General features: G+C 46.3%; 1 protein-coding gene across 3 annotated transcripts in view; it reads right to left on the bottom strand.

Annotated features, from left to right (window-relative positions):
- Positions 1-20,039, bottom strand: part of NXN (nucleoredoxin) — a 138,583-nt gene that overhangs the window by 32,118 nt on the left and 86,426 nt on the right. Inside the window, exon 1 of one of the 3 annotated variants that reach the window (XM_023653184.2) lies at positions 5,766-6,112. The exons of the other annotated variants lie outside the window; for them this stretch is intronic. Within the exon in view, the coding sequence (XP_023508952.1) occupies positions 5,766-5,774 (9 nt within the window). The 5' untranslated portion in view covers positions 5,775-6,112. Of the gene's footprint in view, positions 1-5,765; positions 6,113-20,039 lie in introns of those variants that run through there. 3 annotated transcript variants of the gene reach the window in all.

Raw genomic sequence — 20,039 nt, 5'->3', positions numbered from 1 at the left:
TTGGAGCTATCATCCCAGGAACGCCGGCCAGAGACGCTTTCACAGTGACCCAGGAAACGATGAGGCAAGTATCAAAAGGGACAGGACCGGGAACTGGTAAACTGTAAAAACCCAAACTGTACAGCCAAGGTAATCTGAGACACTGGGGGATTAGTCAGCACCCACAGATGCCACCGGGAAACGCAACCTGGCGATTTCCGAGAAAGCCCCAGCTCCTGAGGGTGACGCGGAATCCGCTTCTCGCTCTGAGGACTGGGTCTTGTGCTTGACTGGGGGCTAAGTTTTTATTTCTCAACAGCTGCTGCAAATCTGTGGGATCAAGCCAAAGCTAACACAGATGCAGGATTAATCAGCCAGCTCCTTGGCGAGGGCAGCCGGAGCCTTCTCAGGCAAACGCTGACCACAGTCAACTCATCCCTTCTGTCCTGAACAGTGTCCCCACCCTCCCCAACCAAACATCACCAAAGCCCATTCCATGTGTGGTCTGAGGGGGAAACTCCCCCGGCGTCCTCCTCTCCAATGTCAAGGCGGTACAGACCCTGGAGGTGACCCAGCACAGGCTCTGAAGCCAGACTGCCCGGGTCTCACTCTGCTCCAGCCACTTGCTAGGTGGCGACCTCAGGGAAGCTACCTAACTTCTCTCTTGGTTTTCTCATCTGTGTAATGGGGAGAATAGCACCTACACCTCATTGGACTGTTGTGGAGATTCGACCTGTTACAGAAAGTGCTTAGAATAGGGCCTGGCAGAGATTAGGCCCTACATAAGCATCAGCAGCTACTATTAATATCAATGATTATTGCTGTTGCTACTGTTATCCCACAACCATTCTAAACGCTCCAGCAGGACCTTGTCCTTGGATCCCCAGAGTTAAGACCAAATCTTGCTTTGGAGGCATGATTCCCAGTGTGTAATTTGGCCTGTGACTGAAATCTTCAGAGCCTGGTATAGCCGTTGGCCAAGCGCAGTGCTTGGCACATGTTATGTCTTCAGCAAGTGATGGGTAAACAAACGAAGGAACGAACGAACAGAGGCAAGGGAGAGAGGAAACACTGTCGACGGGGCAGCCAGACTGGGTGCCTAGCCACGCAACCAAGTTCAGCTACTTAGAGGGCTTCCTTACGACCAAGACTCTTCCTTGTGCCTTGAGACACTCGGGAATGCCCAGAAGACTCTTTAAATTGCAGAATAAATAAGCCAAGACAAGTGCTAGTGGAATTAGAGCTCTTCTCCCTTATCTAACAGTGCCTCTGATCCCTATACCCCCCTCACCTTCTCATCTCTCCTTTGCCTGGAGCCACCACAGAGAAGGGACCAGCACAAGAGACCAAGGGAAAGGTGTGGGTGGGCTGGGCCAGGCCGCTGGTAACCAGCAGCAGCTCATGAGACATCCAAGCCCTCCTAGTGGAACTGCAGCTACGAAGCCAGACTGAAAACCAGCTTCCCCTTCACTATAACTGGTTCAGAAAGAGGTCACCGGAGCGTGAGGATTAGAAAACGAGGTGTCCACTCTGCTTCCTGCAGACAAAGGCACCTGGCATTAAATACACCACACGCCCTCCTTCGGGGTCCATCTCTGCCACTCTGGGCTGTATTAAAAAGAAAAAGAAAAAGAAAAGACTGGGTAGAAGAGACATGAAAAATTTACTCTGCTTTTCGCTAACGCTCAGAACAGTAAGTTTTCTAACCAATTTACGGCTAACCTAGCCAGGCTGCGCAATCCGGGCTATGAGTAAGCATGATTTACTTACAACACTAACCAAAGTGCCTCAGGGGAAAGGAAGGGAGTGAGATACCCGCCTGCCTTCAGGAACCTTACAGTCCAGAAGTGGAAAATGGTAAATTTTATGTTCTATATATTTTATCACAACTTAAAAAAAAGTGGGGCTACGAGTATACTATGCACACGCATAGCATGAGGCACATCGTGGTGACAGCCAGGAGAATGAGTAAGAAGGAAGACTGGCTCCTTGCTACTTCACTGAATATGCCAGGAATGGCTCTGTGTGTTACATCCAACATGCTCACCATTTCAAACATCCTCCGTGTAACCACTCTCATTCCACTTGGGGCGGCCACAAGAACCAACAGCTCATGGACGCGTTTGGTCCTTGTTGGTCAATGAAATCTTTACTCAATACTTTTGCTCATCAGAGAGCAGCCTGGTGCAGGTAAAACGGTTAAGAACATGGTTCTGCAGCCAGACTGCCTGGCTCAAATCCCAGCTCTACTACACATCTGCTGGGTGGCCTTGGGCAAGTTACTTCACCCCTCAGAGCCTCAATTTGCTCGTGAGTAAAATGAGGATAATAACAACACCTGCTTCACACTGTTGCTGCTGGAAATAACTGGATTAATATACGTATAACAGTGAGAAGCACTGCCTGCTGCGCAATAAGCGGTCAGTAAATGTTAGAAATGATGCTGGTGCCTGAAGAGAACACTGCCATTTCTCCTTGACCGTAAGTGGTAACCCCCGTTTAGCACCCACGTCAGCTGCAGGTTCCCGTTCTGGTGGAGGCGGATGGGGGAAATGACTTCTTGGGCCTTGTCTCAATTTGGGACACCTGCAGACAGAAGAGCCAGGCCAGGAGACAACCCTACACAGTAAATGCAAGCTCCTCGCAGCCTGGTGGTGGGGGGACTTAAGTTCTAAAGAGCCTCACTTCGCTTTGTAAGATCTCCTTTTACCACAGAAATCAATTTGCTGCTAGTACGAGAGGTGGAGGATCTGACATGCTATTTCTTCCTCTATCTCTTTATACAAGAGACGTCCGTCCTCATCAGTGGCCACCTTCCACCACACACCTCACCAGCTCACAGCAAGCTCTGCCGCCATCTTCACTGGTCACCCCAAAGTGCTGTCAAACGCACTGCCGATTCCCAGGGTAAGGGCCGCACACCATGCTTCTGTTAGATCTTGAACACAAACAACCACTGCCCCTTAATCTTTTCTCCCAGGGGACGGCCGTGTTCCAGCAGCCCCAAATCCTCTCGCCACATCAAGGTGGGAAGCAGAGCGTAGTGCTAAGAACGTAGGCCTCGGGGCAGATGTTCTGGGTTTGAATCCTGACTCTGCCACCTCAGGCAAATTCCTTGCCTCTCTCTGTTCAATTGCAAAATAGTCCCATAGCACCTACCTTCTAGGGTTCCCGTGAGCATAAATAATAAGATGAAGTGCTCAGAACCGTCCCTGGTATACAGTAAGCACCCACATGAGAACGTGTCTTTTGTGTGCCCTTCCAGATTTTTTATCAGAAAGCCAGCTTAGAGCAATGGGCCTGCCCAGGGTCCTCAAACCGCAAGAGCACTCCATGAGCAGCATTTGGCTGTGGGGATCAGGACACCACAGCGCCACCAGTCCCTGCCAGGGCTGGATCCAGAACAACCCACACAAATAAATGCAGAGTGCTTTACAAGAGGCCTTCTGCCAGGTTAGCAGACAGACCCCGAGAGAGCAGAGGACCCTGTAGTTCCCCAGCAACGGCGCCGGGCAAGGCCACGGCTCCACCTCCTCACGGAAACGAGGATACTTTCCAACCAGCCTCAGCTCTGCGGATCTTCCTTTCTCGAAATGAGGCAGTGGCAGATCTCAGCTAAGAAAGGGTCACTAATTCTAACCCAACCACCAGAGACACAAGGGGCAGATGGTGGCCACGCAGGTAGGCATGAGAAGTTAAAAAACAAAAAAGGACTGGGTCTGGCCACCAGCTCTGCGGTTTTGTGATCGTGGTGACGAAGGCCACAGTGGATGAAGGGGGAGCACGGGGAAAGAGGCTGCATCTCATATGCGAGGAGCAGTCAAAGAAGCCAACAGAACTAAAAGTGCATTCTAAGACACCAGTGCCGCCGCCACCTCCTCCCTCTCCCCCTCCTTCTCCTCCCCCTCCCCCTCCTCCTCCTTCTTCTCCCCCTTCTCCTCCCCCTCCTCCCCCTCCCCCTCCTCCTCCTTCTCCTCCTCCTCCCCCTTCTCCTCCCCCTCCCCCCTCCTCCTCCTCCCCCTCCTCCTCCTCCAAGCCTCCTTCCTTCTCAGGAGTCACCAACAACTCTGCTCCTAAATTTCCTTTCAGAAAGCTGCACCTTCAGACTGGCTTCAATCAACAACAACAAATTAATGAGATAAAAAATGACGTCCACAAATATAAAGTCAAAAACGTAAATGTTTCCTCTCAGCCTTTCAAAAGTGCTGAAATGCAAAACATTTCTTAATCACTCTGGTTCCCTGCGGGTTCGGAGAGTCCCATTCCCGAACACTTGGAAGCGGGTATCATTCGTAACACCAATTAAAGAGGTTCATTGACTGTGCCATACAACTTCCTGCCCTAATGACTCAACAAGCCAGGAGATGAGCAGTTTGTTGGGAGTACAAAGCAACATATGGCTGCCAAGTTCTTTCTGGCTGACACCACAGATGGAGGGAAAGGCTGTTCCGCTTCCCAGTGCTGCAGCTCGCACAAGCTCACAGAGGGGTTTCCTAAAGCCCCATCTGGTACAAAAACCTCGACTGGGCAGAGTGGTTTGGAACAGCAAGGGGGTGGCTAGTAATAACAGACTAGGGCCAAATGCTATAAAGAGAGAAGGACTAAAGAAGTGGCTGGAGTTTTCAGACGAGAGAGGGCAAGGAGCCAGAATCAGGCTGGAATCGGAGAGACCACGTCCCAGCTCCAAAGGCAGTCACTTCTCGGGGGTGATAGGGTTTCCACGGCTTGTGTCACTGTGAATCCCTCTGCTGACATTATTGGGAAAGAGTTCGAGTTTGCCCACATTCACTCTGGGCAGTGTATTTTGACTTGAACACGACGATCCTTGATCTGCCGCCTCCTTTGAGGGATATGTCACCATACAAGTTCAACTAGAATGTTAAGTTCATACCAAGGAGAAATAAATTCTGAGCGTCTGCACACCAGATTTATAGGGCCCATAAGGTTAAAACAAAACAAAAAAGGAAGAAAGGAACCCTAGGAATAAGGACTATGTGGAAGGCACAGTGCCATTTCTTGTAGATCCCCCAAATCTGGCAGAACTCCTCCCACCCTCGCCCCTCCTTAGTTGGAAGGTGGTAGATGCCATCAATTTACTCCAACCAATCCACCCTATGTGGCTCAAAACAAGATGGAAGGCGACCAAATGAGGGAACTGGCCATAGCTGATGAAGGCACTTCGCAAAAAATATGCCAACGATGTTTTGTTTTGCTTTTTAAATTTTTTTTAAAAAAATCCATACTAAGAAGCCTTCCTCACCTGAAAACAGACCTTCTCCCAGAAGATGGTGTTAGTGCAGGTTCCCAAGGAAGGGCAACAGGGTTCCCCCAGCCTGCTCAGTTCTGGGGGGGGGGGCTGATAGGCCATGATCTGGGAGCTCCAGACTCTGATTTCCTACTCACTTTCAAACTCAGCACTTGAACCTTATGTCCACAACAGATTTACTGGACACGACAGAAACCCGAGGACCAGGCACTACAGTGAAAAGACCCAGTGAGAAAGAGAGGTAGATTTCACAAACTATGGAAACAAGAGAGTTTTACGATGTGAAGTGAGCCACCCAGTCAACAGCAAGAGAGAATTCCACCCTTCTAGAATCCTACTGTACTAACCCTTACAACAGGGCTTAAATACAAAAGGCCATCTTGCATCTCCTTCATCAGACAAGTCCCTCCAGGGGGACTAGAGCTTATGCTCCTTCTGCCTCTTCAATGCCTTACATATGCTAGGTACTCAGTAAAAGACAATGACGATGTTCAGGCCAAGAAAGGGTATACTTACTAACCTCTCCCATTTGACTCTACAGATGCAGCACGAAAAACAAGCAAGATGGTATTTCATTTTCAGACAGTCATCGTGGTTCCTAAACAGCTACTAAGTAAGTTGCTATCCAAAAAAGAAATCAGGCAAATAGGCTCAAAACTTTCTGCAGCTTCCAGTAGATTAGGAATGCGATTGCGTAACACCTACTAACCCAAATGCTATAAATTACAAGTCAGCAGGGTGAGCTTTTCCATGTCCACTCTCCAAATGAAAATAGGAGCAGGAAGTGTGGCTTGAGAGAATTACCGAGATGTTTGTCATTTCAGCGCCCTCCGTACCTGTTCCACAGTGGAGCCATTAGCACTCAGCAGAGCGCTCCTTTCCATTTCCCACTTGATTGTTCTTTCATCACGGTGGGTGGGGGGCATTTTTGTTGTTTTCTTTTTGCCCCGGCTGCATGGAGAGCTCTGTTTCTTGGCAGAACTTTCCAAGTGCCCAGTTAAATCCCTTGTTACCACTTTCCTGCTTCAGGAAGTCCCACTGAGCCCAAGCCAAACGACTAGGGGAGGAAAGGAAACATTTACAATGATGTGAGAAATTCCCAGTCTGGAGAAAAAAAGATCAAAGAGGATAGTCATCAGGGACCATTCTGCACAGAGCCTGGCACATAAAGGTCCTCCATAAATTGGACTGGATTGGTCCATGATGGGAACATTACCTCACTGGGAACCCAGCAAGCCAGCCTCGCCCACAGCTGAGGAAACCCGCATCAACCACACGGCTATGGACCAGCCGTGTCGTGATTGAGCGGAATCCCATCCTCTATAGAAGCTGTGATCGCCATGCTCCCAGATGCCTTTCTACAGAAAGGGATTGTGGCTTGCATTGTTCCCCTCCGACAGCTCTTGAAATGAAAGGGTTCCACGGCACAATGAAATAAATAACAGCAGGGAGAGAGAAAGAGGGAGGTAAATTGTTTGGAAAGTAGAAGACGGGGTGGAAAAGATGAAATTCAAGACAGATGTGTGAGAGCCGCCAGCATATGTCCTTGAATTTATGCATCCAAGTGATTCATGTAGAATAAGGAAAAAAGAGCTACATACCCAATATAGAAATAAATATGGGAGTAAATACAGAATAAAGTCTTACATTCCCCTGCCCTTATAAAGAAACATCAACTCACATCTCTCTGCTAAATAAAGCTGTTGTTGAAAAACAGGCTAAGTGAAGGATCCAAGATGAAACTATTAATTAAGCAGAGGTTCCCTGTGGTCTCTGTCACTCTCAACAGGATGTCAACCATCAACCATTTATTTCCAATTACTGAATGTTGATTTCTTATCTCCAAAAGGTACTGCCGCTGCTTGCTTTAACATCAGCAGAATTTTAAAAATAGTAGTATTTGCCAGGTTAATGCCTGCCATTAAGAAAAAATCAAGCAGGAAATTTAGATGGGCGTTTCCACAGAAACACAAAAGTCCAAGACACTGGCCGGAAAGACATTTTTACAATGCAGTATTAGTGTGTTAGTGTAAACAGCTAACTCAAAGGGGCCACTGCACAATTGGTTCCAAATGCCTCATACGGAGAAAAAACACAGGCGGCCTGCCTCGCTGGTTAACTGCTCTCAGTTTGAGACTTCAGATGCTAACAAGAAAGAGGAAAACAGCATGAATGCCCCCAGTGGCTAGATGTGCAAGAGAAAGGGGGTGAAGCAGCGTCCAAGGATGGAACCGGGGGGCGGGGGAGATGACTGAGTTTCCTAGACAGGTGAAGCGTCACACTTCGAGGTGCTGCTCAGCAGAACCTCAGGTCCACACCATGTACATACATGCCTACTCACTTATTCATCAATAGACCTTTACTGAGCATCTAAAACCTGCCAAGTTTTTGTGCCAGACGGTGTGGGGATATAGAGATGACAGACAAAAGTCCCTGCCTTCAAGGGAGGAAAGGAGCCTGACTAGTATCTGAACCACTTGCCATTTGAACACTCCACCTGGGCTGCCGGTCCTTGTCCTACCCCCCAGTGGTGAGCCTGGGGACATGTTTTTTCCACGGGCGCCAGCCTCAGGCCACAGGGGACTACAGCAGGTATGACCAATCATACTCCCTCCTGGGAATTTAGAAACTGGATACGAAGACAGATTCAGCAATGTCAGAGCTTCTCCACGAGCATGATACAAAGAGGTTAGAGGAAGGTGCCATATTGACCCTCCCAGCCCTTGGGGCAGCTGGAGCCCCCTCCACTAGTCGTTGGTCTCTGGTGGCAAGCTGCTTTTGTCCCTTTATCCCAGCAGACAGACAATGATCATTTTCTAAGTGTGGCACGGATGTGAAAAAGATGGAGAAGTACTGATCGGACGATGGTGGAAGCAGAGTCCCAAACTCACGTAAAGTGAAGGCAGGAGTAGCTTCTCGGGCCATGGACAAGCAGAGAAAAACAGAGCTCACAGAGATGGGACGGCAAGGGAGAAAGACACCAGAGAGCCAGAGAACAGAGAAGCAAGTGAGAACTCCAGCCCCTGAGGAGGCCGAGAGAGACCCATTTCTGAAATCCCATTCTGGTCCCAGCTGAACTCGATTTCCTGAATCTGGATGCCCGTGTGATTAACAACTGTATTCGGAGAGCCTAACCCAATCTACTTATGCCAGCTTGAGTGAATTTCTGCTCCTTGTAAACAACTCCTAACTAAGACAGATGTGTGGGTAAGTGTGCACGGAGGGCCCACGTACACCACGAAATCCTCACTACTTAAAACGCCGGCCAAAGAAAAAAAAAATTACATTACACTGTTAACTCTTTCCAATCCCTTTCTCACAGATCCTTCTTCTCTTGTCCCCACAGGACCCTGGGGAAACTCCTCCTTGTGCTATGGATGCAGAGATGGGAGCAAGATGACAGAGCAAATTAGTACCAGGGCGTCTTTGCTCTCTGCCAGCCACCAACCGTCAAAGTACAGTATTCCTTAAATGTGAGTCTAAAATACTATATAAACTTCAAATGTGTGAGGCTGTGAGAAAAATCACCCTGCTTCCCCGACTTGTGGGTCCATGGAAAGGTGGCCATGAACAAACTGTCACAAACTTGCAGAGAAAAGCCCTTTTTGCTTGTTCGTTTGAATTCCCAAGGAGGGGGGCTCTGCATTCTCTCTGGCTCCGGGAGACACTGCCCTGAGCTGAGTCAGGAGGGAAGAAAGTCTGAGGCTTCTTCTAGAGACAAGATGAATGGCCACTTTGTAAAAACCCCAGATGCTCTGCAGCACATTCCCAAGGTGTAATAGCAGGCATGACATCCAGAAGCAGACCCAGCAGGTCTCCACCACCTGTAGTTTTCCAAGACAGCCAAGTGAGGGGCTGCCTTGGCGGACACTCCCAGGCCAGGTGCTCCGGCACCTTCGTGCGGGTCAGTTCCAGAAGCCACCGATGCCACAGAAGCAAAACGGGCAGGGAGTATAAAGTTTCTGAGGTTGCAACTGGACTGACTTTCTCCTCCAGAACAGCAGTGTCCCAGTGAATCAGACCTTGAATATGCCACTAATCGCTTGCTTAAGGAAACTGAAACTGCTGAGGCCTTCTGAATGGAAACCGCACACAAATTGATTCTCCGTAAGGAGCATGGACTTTCTGGGACACGCTGACCATTTTCAAGAGCACAATATCCTGTCAACCTTTACCAGAACCGAATGTTAAATGTCAACAAGTTTCAAGCTGGCCTCTAGGCCACCCATAGAAGAATCTGTGTCCAGAAGCAGGGAAATTCAGTCAAGAAACTGGATTGCAGTGCCCTCCAGCTCTGCGCTTTGCTATGCAACAATTAAGACCCAAAGTTCTGCAGGCTGAAATGAAGAAGGCCAGGACGAAGGGTGAGGGAAGCCGGGCCGGCTCCTCTAAGAGCCGCTCTGGCTACAGACAGAAAGGGAAAACGCCCAGAAAGCACGAGGGAGCAGGCATGGAAGCTGAGGGTCCCAGAAGGAGCGAGAACGGGCCTCACTATGTCCCCCAGTCACAGCAAAGGGCAGGCTGAGTGAGCAGAGGGGCTGAGTCGGCCAGGCAGTGCAAGTTACTTCACTTCGCAGAGAAAGTTGCTTCCGCTGTAAACTGGGAAAATGACCGTCCTTGCCTCATAGGGCTGCTTACGAGGATTACAGGAGATGGAAAATCCAGATGGCTCCTTCCAGCGCCCACATTTCCCAAACTCAGTCGTTCTCGTGTGTCGTTTCCAATTTGTGCCCCCTAATTCTCTTATTTACTTACTTTGCTTTCAATAAGTGAAATTCTTTTTTTAAAAAACAAATTTACTTTGAAAGGAAATTTTATATTACTCTTGTGAATGGAAAACCAGTACCGCCAACTATAAATAGAGGGCAAGTGTCAAAATAAAAAGAACAAAAACCAAACGATTACTAAATCAGATCGAGCCCCTGTTGCCTGCAGAAGGCTCCGAGGTCGGCTTTCTCTATTGAAAAGAAGATTGGCAAGAGTTCCAGAGGTTTAAACATGGAGTGCACACCAAGACTTTCTCCTGATATAACAGACTTGAAACGAAGAACGGAAAAAGCATGATGTGGCCTCATCAGTGGCTCCAATCCCAGTAACAGTCTTGCCACCTCAAATCCCTTAGGTCCTGTGCCAGTGGAGGCAGCGGTGAGATAAAGGGACAAGAATCTGGGGGGCCCAGCATACCCCTGCATGCGGGCCGCGGCCCCACAGCCTCCAGAAAGCTCTTTGCCAAGGAGGAAACCCCACTAGCTCAGTCTCACTTCTGCCACTTGGGGGCACCACGATGACCTCTTCTCACAAGCCCGATCAGTAAGAACCTGCCTTGGCCACGGCCAGTGGTGTCTCCATCAAGGAACCTTATAAAACTCACCACGACCAAGAAGCTGGCATGCCAAAACTAACCACCTCCACCTTTACTAAGGAGGCCTGGAGTTCTCTCTAGCAATAATTGCATATTGGAAGGAAAGAGCTTCACCAACAATATTTAATGCAGTATTTCCCCAGGAAGAGCTGCACCAGAAGCCCCTGGGGTGATATAGATTTCTGGGCCCCACCTCTGACCCACTGAAATCTGACTCTTTGGGAGTGACATGCAAAATGTAAATCTGAAGAAAGCTCCCAGGTAATTCTTATGCCCACTGACATCTGAGTCATACATGCTCTTTTGCATATAGTGTCCCTCTGTCACACTGCTTTCCCCCTTCCTCGGTTATTTCTTACTCATCCTACAGATCTTGGATCAAATATTACTTCCTCTGCCCACTGCCCCCCTAAGTCTAGACCAGGTCCCCCATTATAGGTCCAAGCCCTGGTGTTCTTCTTTCACAGCCCTGATCACAATTTTCATTACATATTTGCGTGACTTGTTGAACAACGTCTGTCTTCCCCACTGGCCTGTGGAGCTCCACGTGGGCAAGGCTGATACTCTGCTCACCACTGTATCCCCAGCTCCCAACCCAGTGCCTGGTACAAAGTCGGCATGCAACAAAAATACACGTTGATTAAATGAACGAATCTGGAATTGCTACTTTTTTTTTTTAAGATTGGCACCTGAGCTAACAACTATTGCCAATCTTTTTTTTTTAATTCTCCCCAAAGTCCCCCAGTCCACAGTTGTATATTCCAGTTGTGATGTGCCTCTGGTTGTGCCATGTGGGACGCCGCCTCAGCATGGCCTGATGAGCAGTGCCATGTCTGCGCCCAGGATCCGAACCAGCGAAACCCTGGGCCACAGAAGCAAAGCCCACGAACTTAACCACTCAGCCATGGGGCCGGCCCCTGGAATCACTATTTCTAATTCTCATTTCCCACCACACCTCACTATGCTAAGGTTTTTCAGCTACTTGAAAGTCCTTGTCATAGCAGCAAAGGGGAACCCTGTTGCTGAGATATTTTTCAGTTAAAGGGATTTTAAACAATCCCGTCTGCTCACCCCAGGGGAGTTTTAAAAGTTTAAAATTGTTCATATACTAACATAAGAGAGACTGAAAGCCTTCACAGTCCCGCCTGAGTCCCCCAGCCCTTGAATCTCCTGGGTCCTACTGTGCCCTAAGGGGATCCCGGAGAGCTATGCCCAAGGTTATAAGCAGAGGAAAGGGATCACTTCCAACCTAATCTAAAATATCTTCTCCAAGGCTAGCAAAAACATGACTGCTTCCCTAGGATCCATTTATCCCACCAGTTCTATTCATGAATAAGTTTGTTAAAAAGTTTTGTTTGAATTAGCACAACCCTCTCTGAAAACATGCCCCAGAAGGAAGCAATCCTCCCATTCTTCAACAAGTATAGACGTGGCCCCATCTGATCCACCACCAGTCTGGCAGCCAAAGACCCACAAATGTTTAGCTCTGTCATGGGATATGTAGAATAAATTAAGTTTAGGGGAGGAAAAATCATAAAACAAGCCTCTAAGTCCAAAGACTCTGTGTACCTTGGCAGGGGGAATGTATGTGCTACAACAAATCCCAGCCAGCGTGCCAGAGAACTCCATCAAAACCAGCAGAAAACGATCCCTGCCACAGGAGACGGGCAACTCCACAGCAGGCCCCTGCGGGAGATGGAGATAAGGCGGTCCGATCTAGCCTTGCATCTGCCAAAATTCTTTTCCATGAGGGCTGAAGAAAGAAAAGGCCCTGAGTAAGAGGAGACGGACATTCTAGAGTCAAGGTTTTTGCAAGCACAAAACAAACATTAAACCCCTCAAGAAAGCTTTCTCATTGAGGTCTTGACCTCTGGGATTCTGACTGGACATGCTCTGGTAGGAGAGGAATCTTAACTCATTCTAGGGCACGCTTTAGGCCAGGAACCTTCCAGGTCTTAAAATATGGCTCCATGGGTCTTGCTAAGCACTTGCCTTTCACTAGAAACTCTAATTTCCACTCCTGAGCATGCCCTGCCTCTGGATGGCCAAATTCACCTGGACCCAGGTAGACTCTAGCTAATTAGTCTACCAGGCCCAGCCACACCAGCCCTAGTAGAGCAGGACTCACTGGTGAGACGGACCCATCCCCGGCAACAGGGCAACGGAGAGTACTGATTAATTCCTTGCTTGGTAAGTACATGGGGGTGGGGAGGGGGACACAGCCCACTTCACACCCCTGTTACCCTTCTTACCACTTTGTGGAGAAATACATCAGAAACATCAGATTATCTGTGGCTTTGATGGACCTTTGCTTCTCCCGATAGGAAAAGGTCATAGGCCAAGGGCATGAACTCAACTCTGGGCTACAGAAGCTCATTCAGATCCTGGAGTGTCACAGTCTGAGGGTCACACTCACAATGTTTTCCTGAGACGGCAGTTTCAAACAGACTAGAGCAGGTTTCTACCCGGCCTCTCTCCTGTGTAACTTGTTTCTAATGATCTAATAACTGACACCAGTTTTGGAGGAGCTGGGCACATGCCTCTCTAGAAGGAAAAATACACAGGCCTTCCTTTACCACACCTGTGAGCAAGCTTACCATCTCGAATGGACAACTGACTTTGCTAATTAACTGTTGCCAGAAGGGCTAAACACCAACTTTCTACAGCTAAAGGTGTTATTTCTGGTAGATACTTCCCAGCTTTTAGTTGATTTGTAAACTAAGTACAATCCCATGTGCCAAGCTGCTTCCTTTTGTAACCATCAGAGTTTACCAAGAATCAGGATCAAAGCTAGCTGGGCTGTGAGGGATTTGTTGAGGGTTTTCTTTCTTGGCCAAGGTGACCGAATGGTTTGGCAGATTTTGAACTTTGTTCAGTCTCACACGAGGCCATACTGAGTGGAACCCGGGAACTCAATGCCTTCCCCTCTATCTGGGTACTAGAGCAGATTCCAACGATCTTCAGAGAGGAGGTCTGGCCCTCCCACCAGTAGTCTTCCCTCCGTGCAGCCCAGAGTGGGACGGCCTTCCAGTCTATCCTTAGTAGGCCCCTTGGCTTGCACGAACTGGTGCCAACCCACACCCAGCTCACCTATACCATCCAGACATATCCAGGAAGGACAATATTAAACTCGCCGCCATTCCCCTGAGCGAGAGAAACCACATTCAGGGAGAAAGGCTTGAAGAATACACCTCCAGATAATCCAAAATAAACACCTACTTCGGGGCAGAGCAGCAGGGAGCTGAACTTCACAGTGACCACTCCCAGAAGCAGTTTTACTAAGTTTCTCTTTGGTGGAACGTCATCAGAGTCTATCAGTGGTTATCTTAAGAAAATTATACACTTACCATAAGATACTGTTAAAGGCATAACTCAACAGACCACACAAATTCCTCTCTATGAGGGATCCTGGAAGAAATGCTCACGTTTTTCTTAAGCAGTTGGTTTTATTATATCTTACAGACACTGGGAATTGTGGAACAGATGTGGTTTCCCTTTTCTCACTGGCTGTAAGGAAGCTCATGCAAAATTTTACGTTCCCATGCAGCAGGGGTACAGGTCACCATGACATGCATTTTCAGTCTTACTGCAATTCTCTTTTGTCCTCTCCTTCCTTATTTTTCTTATTTTATTTCTTATATATATGTTTTTAAAGATTTTATTTTTCCTTTTTCTACCCAAATCCCCAGTACATAGTTGTATATTTTAGTTGTGGGTCCTTCTAGTTGTGACACGTGGGACACCGCCCCAGCATGGCTTGATGAGTGGTGCCATGTCTGCGCCCAGGATCCAAACCAGCAAAACCCTGGGCAGCCGAAGTGGAACGGGCAAATTTAACCACTCAGCCACAGGGCCGGCCCCTCCTATATTTTTTATTTCCCTGTTTATCATATTTTGCTTCATCTTTAAATTATTTTATCCTGCCACATTTTATGCTTCCTTATAAATTAACTTAAATCCTTTTTTGAACATAGAGTAGAATATGTATGCATGTATTCTGTTTCTAGAAGAAACCTCAATGGATTGACCTAAAATAAGGTGTGTTTTTAGACATGTCAAACTACTGTGAACCCCCTAGTTTTCAAGGACATTCTAAAAACGGGAGCATCAAAGCTATCTGTATTGATGGTTACCACCTTCCCAAATACCACCAGGGTGGTCAAAATATGGCACTGGGCAATGTTTCTCTAAGTGAAATTACTTATCTATACCTGATAGAGATCATTTCTTAGGTGGCAGTAGTATTCCCCTCTGCATCAGATAGTGATCAAATGTTATTCCTTTTTCAATTTTCTTCCCGTCTTTCTAATTACTGTAGGGGAAAAGTATCAGTTTCATATCAGTAAGTGATTAACATCTCTCTAATACCTGCTTATCTCCCTTTTTTAACAAAAATATACATCTAAATTTTAAAAGTAAGTATATTTAAAGAAAAATATTAAGTAAATGGTAATACAACTAGTATTCTGACATGACAAAACCACAACGACTGGAATGACAGAGATGTGGAAAATATCACCAAAAACTTCACACTTTCCTTTCCATTCTTTATCTAGCCAAGGGCAGAAAGTGGTCAATTTTTATATTTTTTGAATCTTTTAATTTACTCTACTCTGAGCACCCTGACATGAACCAAATGGACTTCCAGGAAGCCCAAGGAAGAAGTGACAAAAGGATTTAATGTTGGAGGGATCTGGTTCGAAGGCCATCCCACCTCCACCGTCTGGGAGAGTTTCTTTCCTGAGAACATTCTCTACTCAAGAAAAGGACCAAGTCATTCCAGGAAATACTTTCAGATCCAGTTTCCTGTCCAGCCATGGTTTTCAGATTAACTCCTCTCAGTCTGACCCCAAAACCATGCTTAATGGACTCTCTTAGATGTGTTTATGCACGTTTACCAATAGTTCAAAGTCGTCATTTGGAAGTGGGATAGAGTCGCTCCCTAAACTCACCAAAGGAGTTAAGACCAGAAACACTGGACGAGATTCCTGCTGAGGTCACTTGGAGTTTAGGGGAATTTTTGGTTTGGGTTTTCTCCTCGTTTTAATTGCTTATAAAAGCTCCTTAATGTCAAGTAAAGAACAACAACAACAAATGTGAAAAGTTAACTTCCCCAAGATGTTTATTCTAAAGAAAAAATTTGTTCCCTGCAACTCTTATGCAGGAGGGGATTAAAAGTAGATAATCTTGTACGAAGAGGAAAGGGAAGCCCAAATGACTCAAGAAGCAAACAACAGCTGCACTAAAAGGACGGCCAGAGAAGCAACTTATCTGCTCAGTCAAACTCTGTTTCACAGATCCCAGATCTGCTCCGGGGGATACCCCGTCAGGTCCACTCCTGTCAAAAGCGATTAAATGGACCATCCACACCAAACTCAGACATCTTCATTCTGTTGCAAAGGCCTGCACCTCAGGTCCTCCCGGTGACCCGTTAATTACCCTCCCACAGAGGGCTTCGCCTTGTGCACAGATTATGAGGCAACAGAGAAAACTGAGCAAACTACAGAGCAAGGGAGGATCAGGAACTCCACAGTGCGCTGTTTCTAACGTGCTTCCTCTGGTCACGACCGACCCCAAGAAGTAGCACCTCAGACCACTCCTGCGTGTGTGTAAAGAACAGGTCCCAACACAGATGGGTACTGTCACGTTCACAATAAGGAAGACAGAACGAACAATAAATTAGAAACCAATGAAGTGGTTTCTCCGGAGAGTGGAAGTGAGACTTAGTATATTATCTTGTATAGTTTTGACTTTCGGACTGAGTAAATATTTTACGTATTAAAATAATAAATTTTTTTTAGAAAGCATGAGGGAAAAAGCAAATCCTAAAGTTGAATATGAACAGAAACACATGACGATTAGTACATGACCTGCCCCAAAAAGTGAAGTCATTCAAGAGACTTCTGGATGCAGTCCTCTGACTGTTCACCCTTACCTGGATGTAGTCAAAGGACAAAAAAAACTGCAATGAAATCTTAACTTAGTAGGTTTATTGTTGGCCTTGATATCAGTATTGGAAATCTTTGAACAACGTTCTCACTGTGGGACAAGAGGGACACAAATATGCAATGAGGAAGGAAGGAAGTACCCTGTGACGCTGGTTCTGAATTGAACGTATCACTATGAAAACAAGGTTTTAATAAACATTTAAATTTTTCAGCTTTTTCCACTGACAGTGTCTGGAAGCAGTGACACTGCTAGCAATGAGCACAGCTGATGCCTAGATCTTGGTTTCTAACCACCATTTCTCCACCCAAAGGAAGCAGAGTTTCTTAGAGAAATAGCTGATTCCAAGACTGGGGCAGGGGAAATAACAAGTTGAGCCTGAACATCTTAGTGTGTGCCAGAAAAGCAAGGAAATACCCAAATAATGTTGGGGACATGGGAAAGGGACCCAAGAGCCATCTTGAAAAGGTACCCATTTACCAAGCTTGGGATAATTAGAGCATTAAAAAGAATAATGCAGTTAATGAACTATAACAATTGATTTTTTAAAAAATCCTCGAGTCTGAAGTGATACTAGGAAAGCGGGGGGAGCATGCAAGCTTTCTTTATAAAAGCATGCAAGCTAATAACTGTAGAAGGAGTGACAGAATTTAAAGATCACATTCTGCAATGACCAGTGTAGAAACAGATTTAGGCAAGGATCATCAATGTATCAATGGATACTAAAGCCACTGGGTGACAAGTTACTTGAAACAGAAGGTTCCCATGGTCCTAACGTATCACACCATTTATTGCTCGTTAATTACGAAGGAGAAAATACCTTTACGAGAGAGATCTGGCGGACGTTACCTTAACCAAATATTTAAACTCAGCATCACCAACTGCTGTGGACTGAATGTTTGTGTCCCCCCCAAATTCATATGTTGAAATCCTAACCCCCAAGGTGATGGTATTAGGAAGTGAGGCCTTGGGGGGATGATTAGGTCATGCGGGTGGAGCCTCATGAATGGGATTAGTGCCCTTTTATAAAAGAGACCCCAGGGAGCTCCCTTGCCTCTTCCTGCCATGTGCCATGTGAGGACACAGTGAGAAGACAGTCATCTGTGAGCCAGGATGTGGGCCTCACCGGATACCGAATCTCGTGCTTTGATCTAGGACTCCTCAGCCTCCAGAACTGTGAGGAACACATGTTTGTTCTTTAAGCACCCAGTCTATGGTGTTTTTGTTATAGAAGCCCAAATGGACTAAGACGTGAATAATGTGACCAAACTATTATGTGCCTCCTAGTGAAATACAATAGGAAGTATACATCAACTTTGTAGTATTCCTGACGAAAATGCTTCAATCTAATCATAAGGTAACAATGAGACAAAAATCAGACTGGAAAAGGCTACAACACAACTGACCTACACCCTTCACGTTTCACTATTAAATTTCTCAGGTATGAGAAAGATATGGTTGTCATGAAGAGAACATCCTTGTCCTTAGGAGATACACACTGAAATGTTTCACAGTGAAATATGATGTACACAATCTACTTTCAAATAGCTCAGGAAAAAAAGGATACCCACCATTCACACATGCGTATAGACTGATGTCAGAGGTTCTTAAAAATAAACTCCCCAGAGCAGCGGCAACATCACTTAAAACACTTAATGTAGCAAAATGTTTACAATTGGTAAACTTAGGGGAGGGCGCATATGATGAGCATTTATTGTACTATTCTTTAACTTTTCTGTAGGTTTGAAATTTCCCAAAATAAAAGGTTAGGAGCCGAGAGAATAAGTCTTAATCCATATCCTTCGCAGGGAATCTAAACCATGGTTCTTCTTCCAATTGTTGCTTCTTGAATGTGCAACAGTGTTGGGGCGTGCTCAATTAGACTGACGCGCGCTCTCGGTCCCCGGACAACGTGAGACTAAGACATCAACCTCAAAGGTATTAGGTCGGGGGGCCGACTATGTGAAGGAAATAAAACAGAGGAACAGACGGGGGCTTTGCCATATGAACTGCTGCCTTTGTCGTTCAGGCTGTTTTTCTCTGATAAACATCAGTTAGACCAAGCTGAGTGTGAAGCTTTGCAAGAACTCATGTAGCATTTCTTCCCTCTTCAGACAATTCTCTGGTCCAACATCTCAGAAGATTTTTTTTTACCCGACTTCTACCCAGAGTTCATTTCCAAACTAATTGTAACGGAAACCATAATTACCCCATCCCTCACTCTGAGGCCCTTCTAATTAAAGGGTCTCCTTAAGGAATGTATTTGGCATAAAAGGAGCAAAGAGGGCAGTGCACAGTTAAGTAAACTGCTGTGAAATCTCCTGAAAATGTAGGTGACCTAGGAGTCATTCAGTCTGTCTGCTGCCCAGGGAACGGTCAGATACCCCAAAGCCTTCTCACTTGGTTAAATGATGGTGAAAGGTGTAGGATCTAGAAATTCAAGGACTGATTCTGGCATTTTACCTCCTGCTTAAGCCTCTCCAGGAGGCCAGGCTTCTGAGTCTCAGAACTAGAACCATATCTGGGTTTATGGAAAATCATGTTTGGGACTAAACAGATCAACTTGCCCACAGACTGAACAGATGAGAAAACCAAGGTCCCCAGAGGTCCTCTGTCTTGCCAAATGTCATTCATGCTCCCCACCAGTGTTGCGTTATAGTTTATAATGCATTTGCTTATAGCCTCTGTATTAGGGAGTAGCAACATTTTCTGGGAGGAGGAAATTACCAGCATTTTAGGCTGGCTGCCTGCAGCTAGAGTTAGATATTTTCTATAAGGCAAGAGTTAGATATTTTCTATAAGGCAACCCCGGCTCTGTCTCCACGTGAAGGACCCTGGCCATGTCTATCAAAGTTAACAATGTACATATCCTTTGGCCTAGCGATTCCAATTCTAGAAATTTATCCTGCAGATGGATATATGCATGAGTATGCTAAAGCATATGTGCAAAAATGTTCATCATAGCATTATCTGAAACAGCAAAAGACTAAGGGGAGGGAAGAAACATCCCTTTATAAGGGCCTGGGTAAGGAAATCACGCTATGTCCATTCAGTGGAATACAATGCTGATATTTCAAAAATTGCAGCAGGCCAGCGTGTGCTGATAGGGAAAGACTGTCAAATTATATAATTAAGTTTCATTAATCCAGGGGGGGTTTTTTTTGCAAATAAGACAGACGTTACCTATACATATATGAATGTTTATAAATGCATGGAGAAGGATATTTTACGTATGTATATATTCATATTCCAGGAGGATGTGTGGTTATCGAGTTATACCTCTATTATATGTTTCAGAACAGCTTAAAATTTGTACCTATGCACGTGTAGTTCTGCTTTTACAATTAGAGAGAAAAGGAGCAAGGCTTCCTCCTTTAGGAAAAGTCCTAGCAGGCTTGGAAGTTGCTCAGTCTCAGCCCAGGCCCTATCAAGTGGAGACTTTTTAACTGAATCAGCAATTAAACTGCTGGCTGTGAGCTAATCTCA

This window comes from Equus caballus, chromosome 11 (genome assembly GCF_041296265.1).
Source record: "Equus caballus isolate H_3958 breed thoroughbred chromosome 11, TB-T2T, whole genome shotgun sequence".
NCBI classification, from domain to species: domain Eukaryota; kingdom Metazoa; phylum Chordata; class Mammalia; order Perissodactyla; family Equidae; genus Equus; species Equus caballus.
The sequence above is the reverse complement of the archived record's forward strand: the minus strand, read 5'-3'. Positions and strand labels throughout refer to the sequence as shown.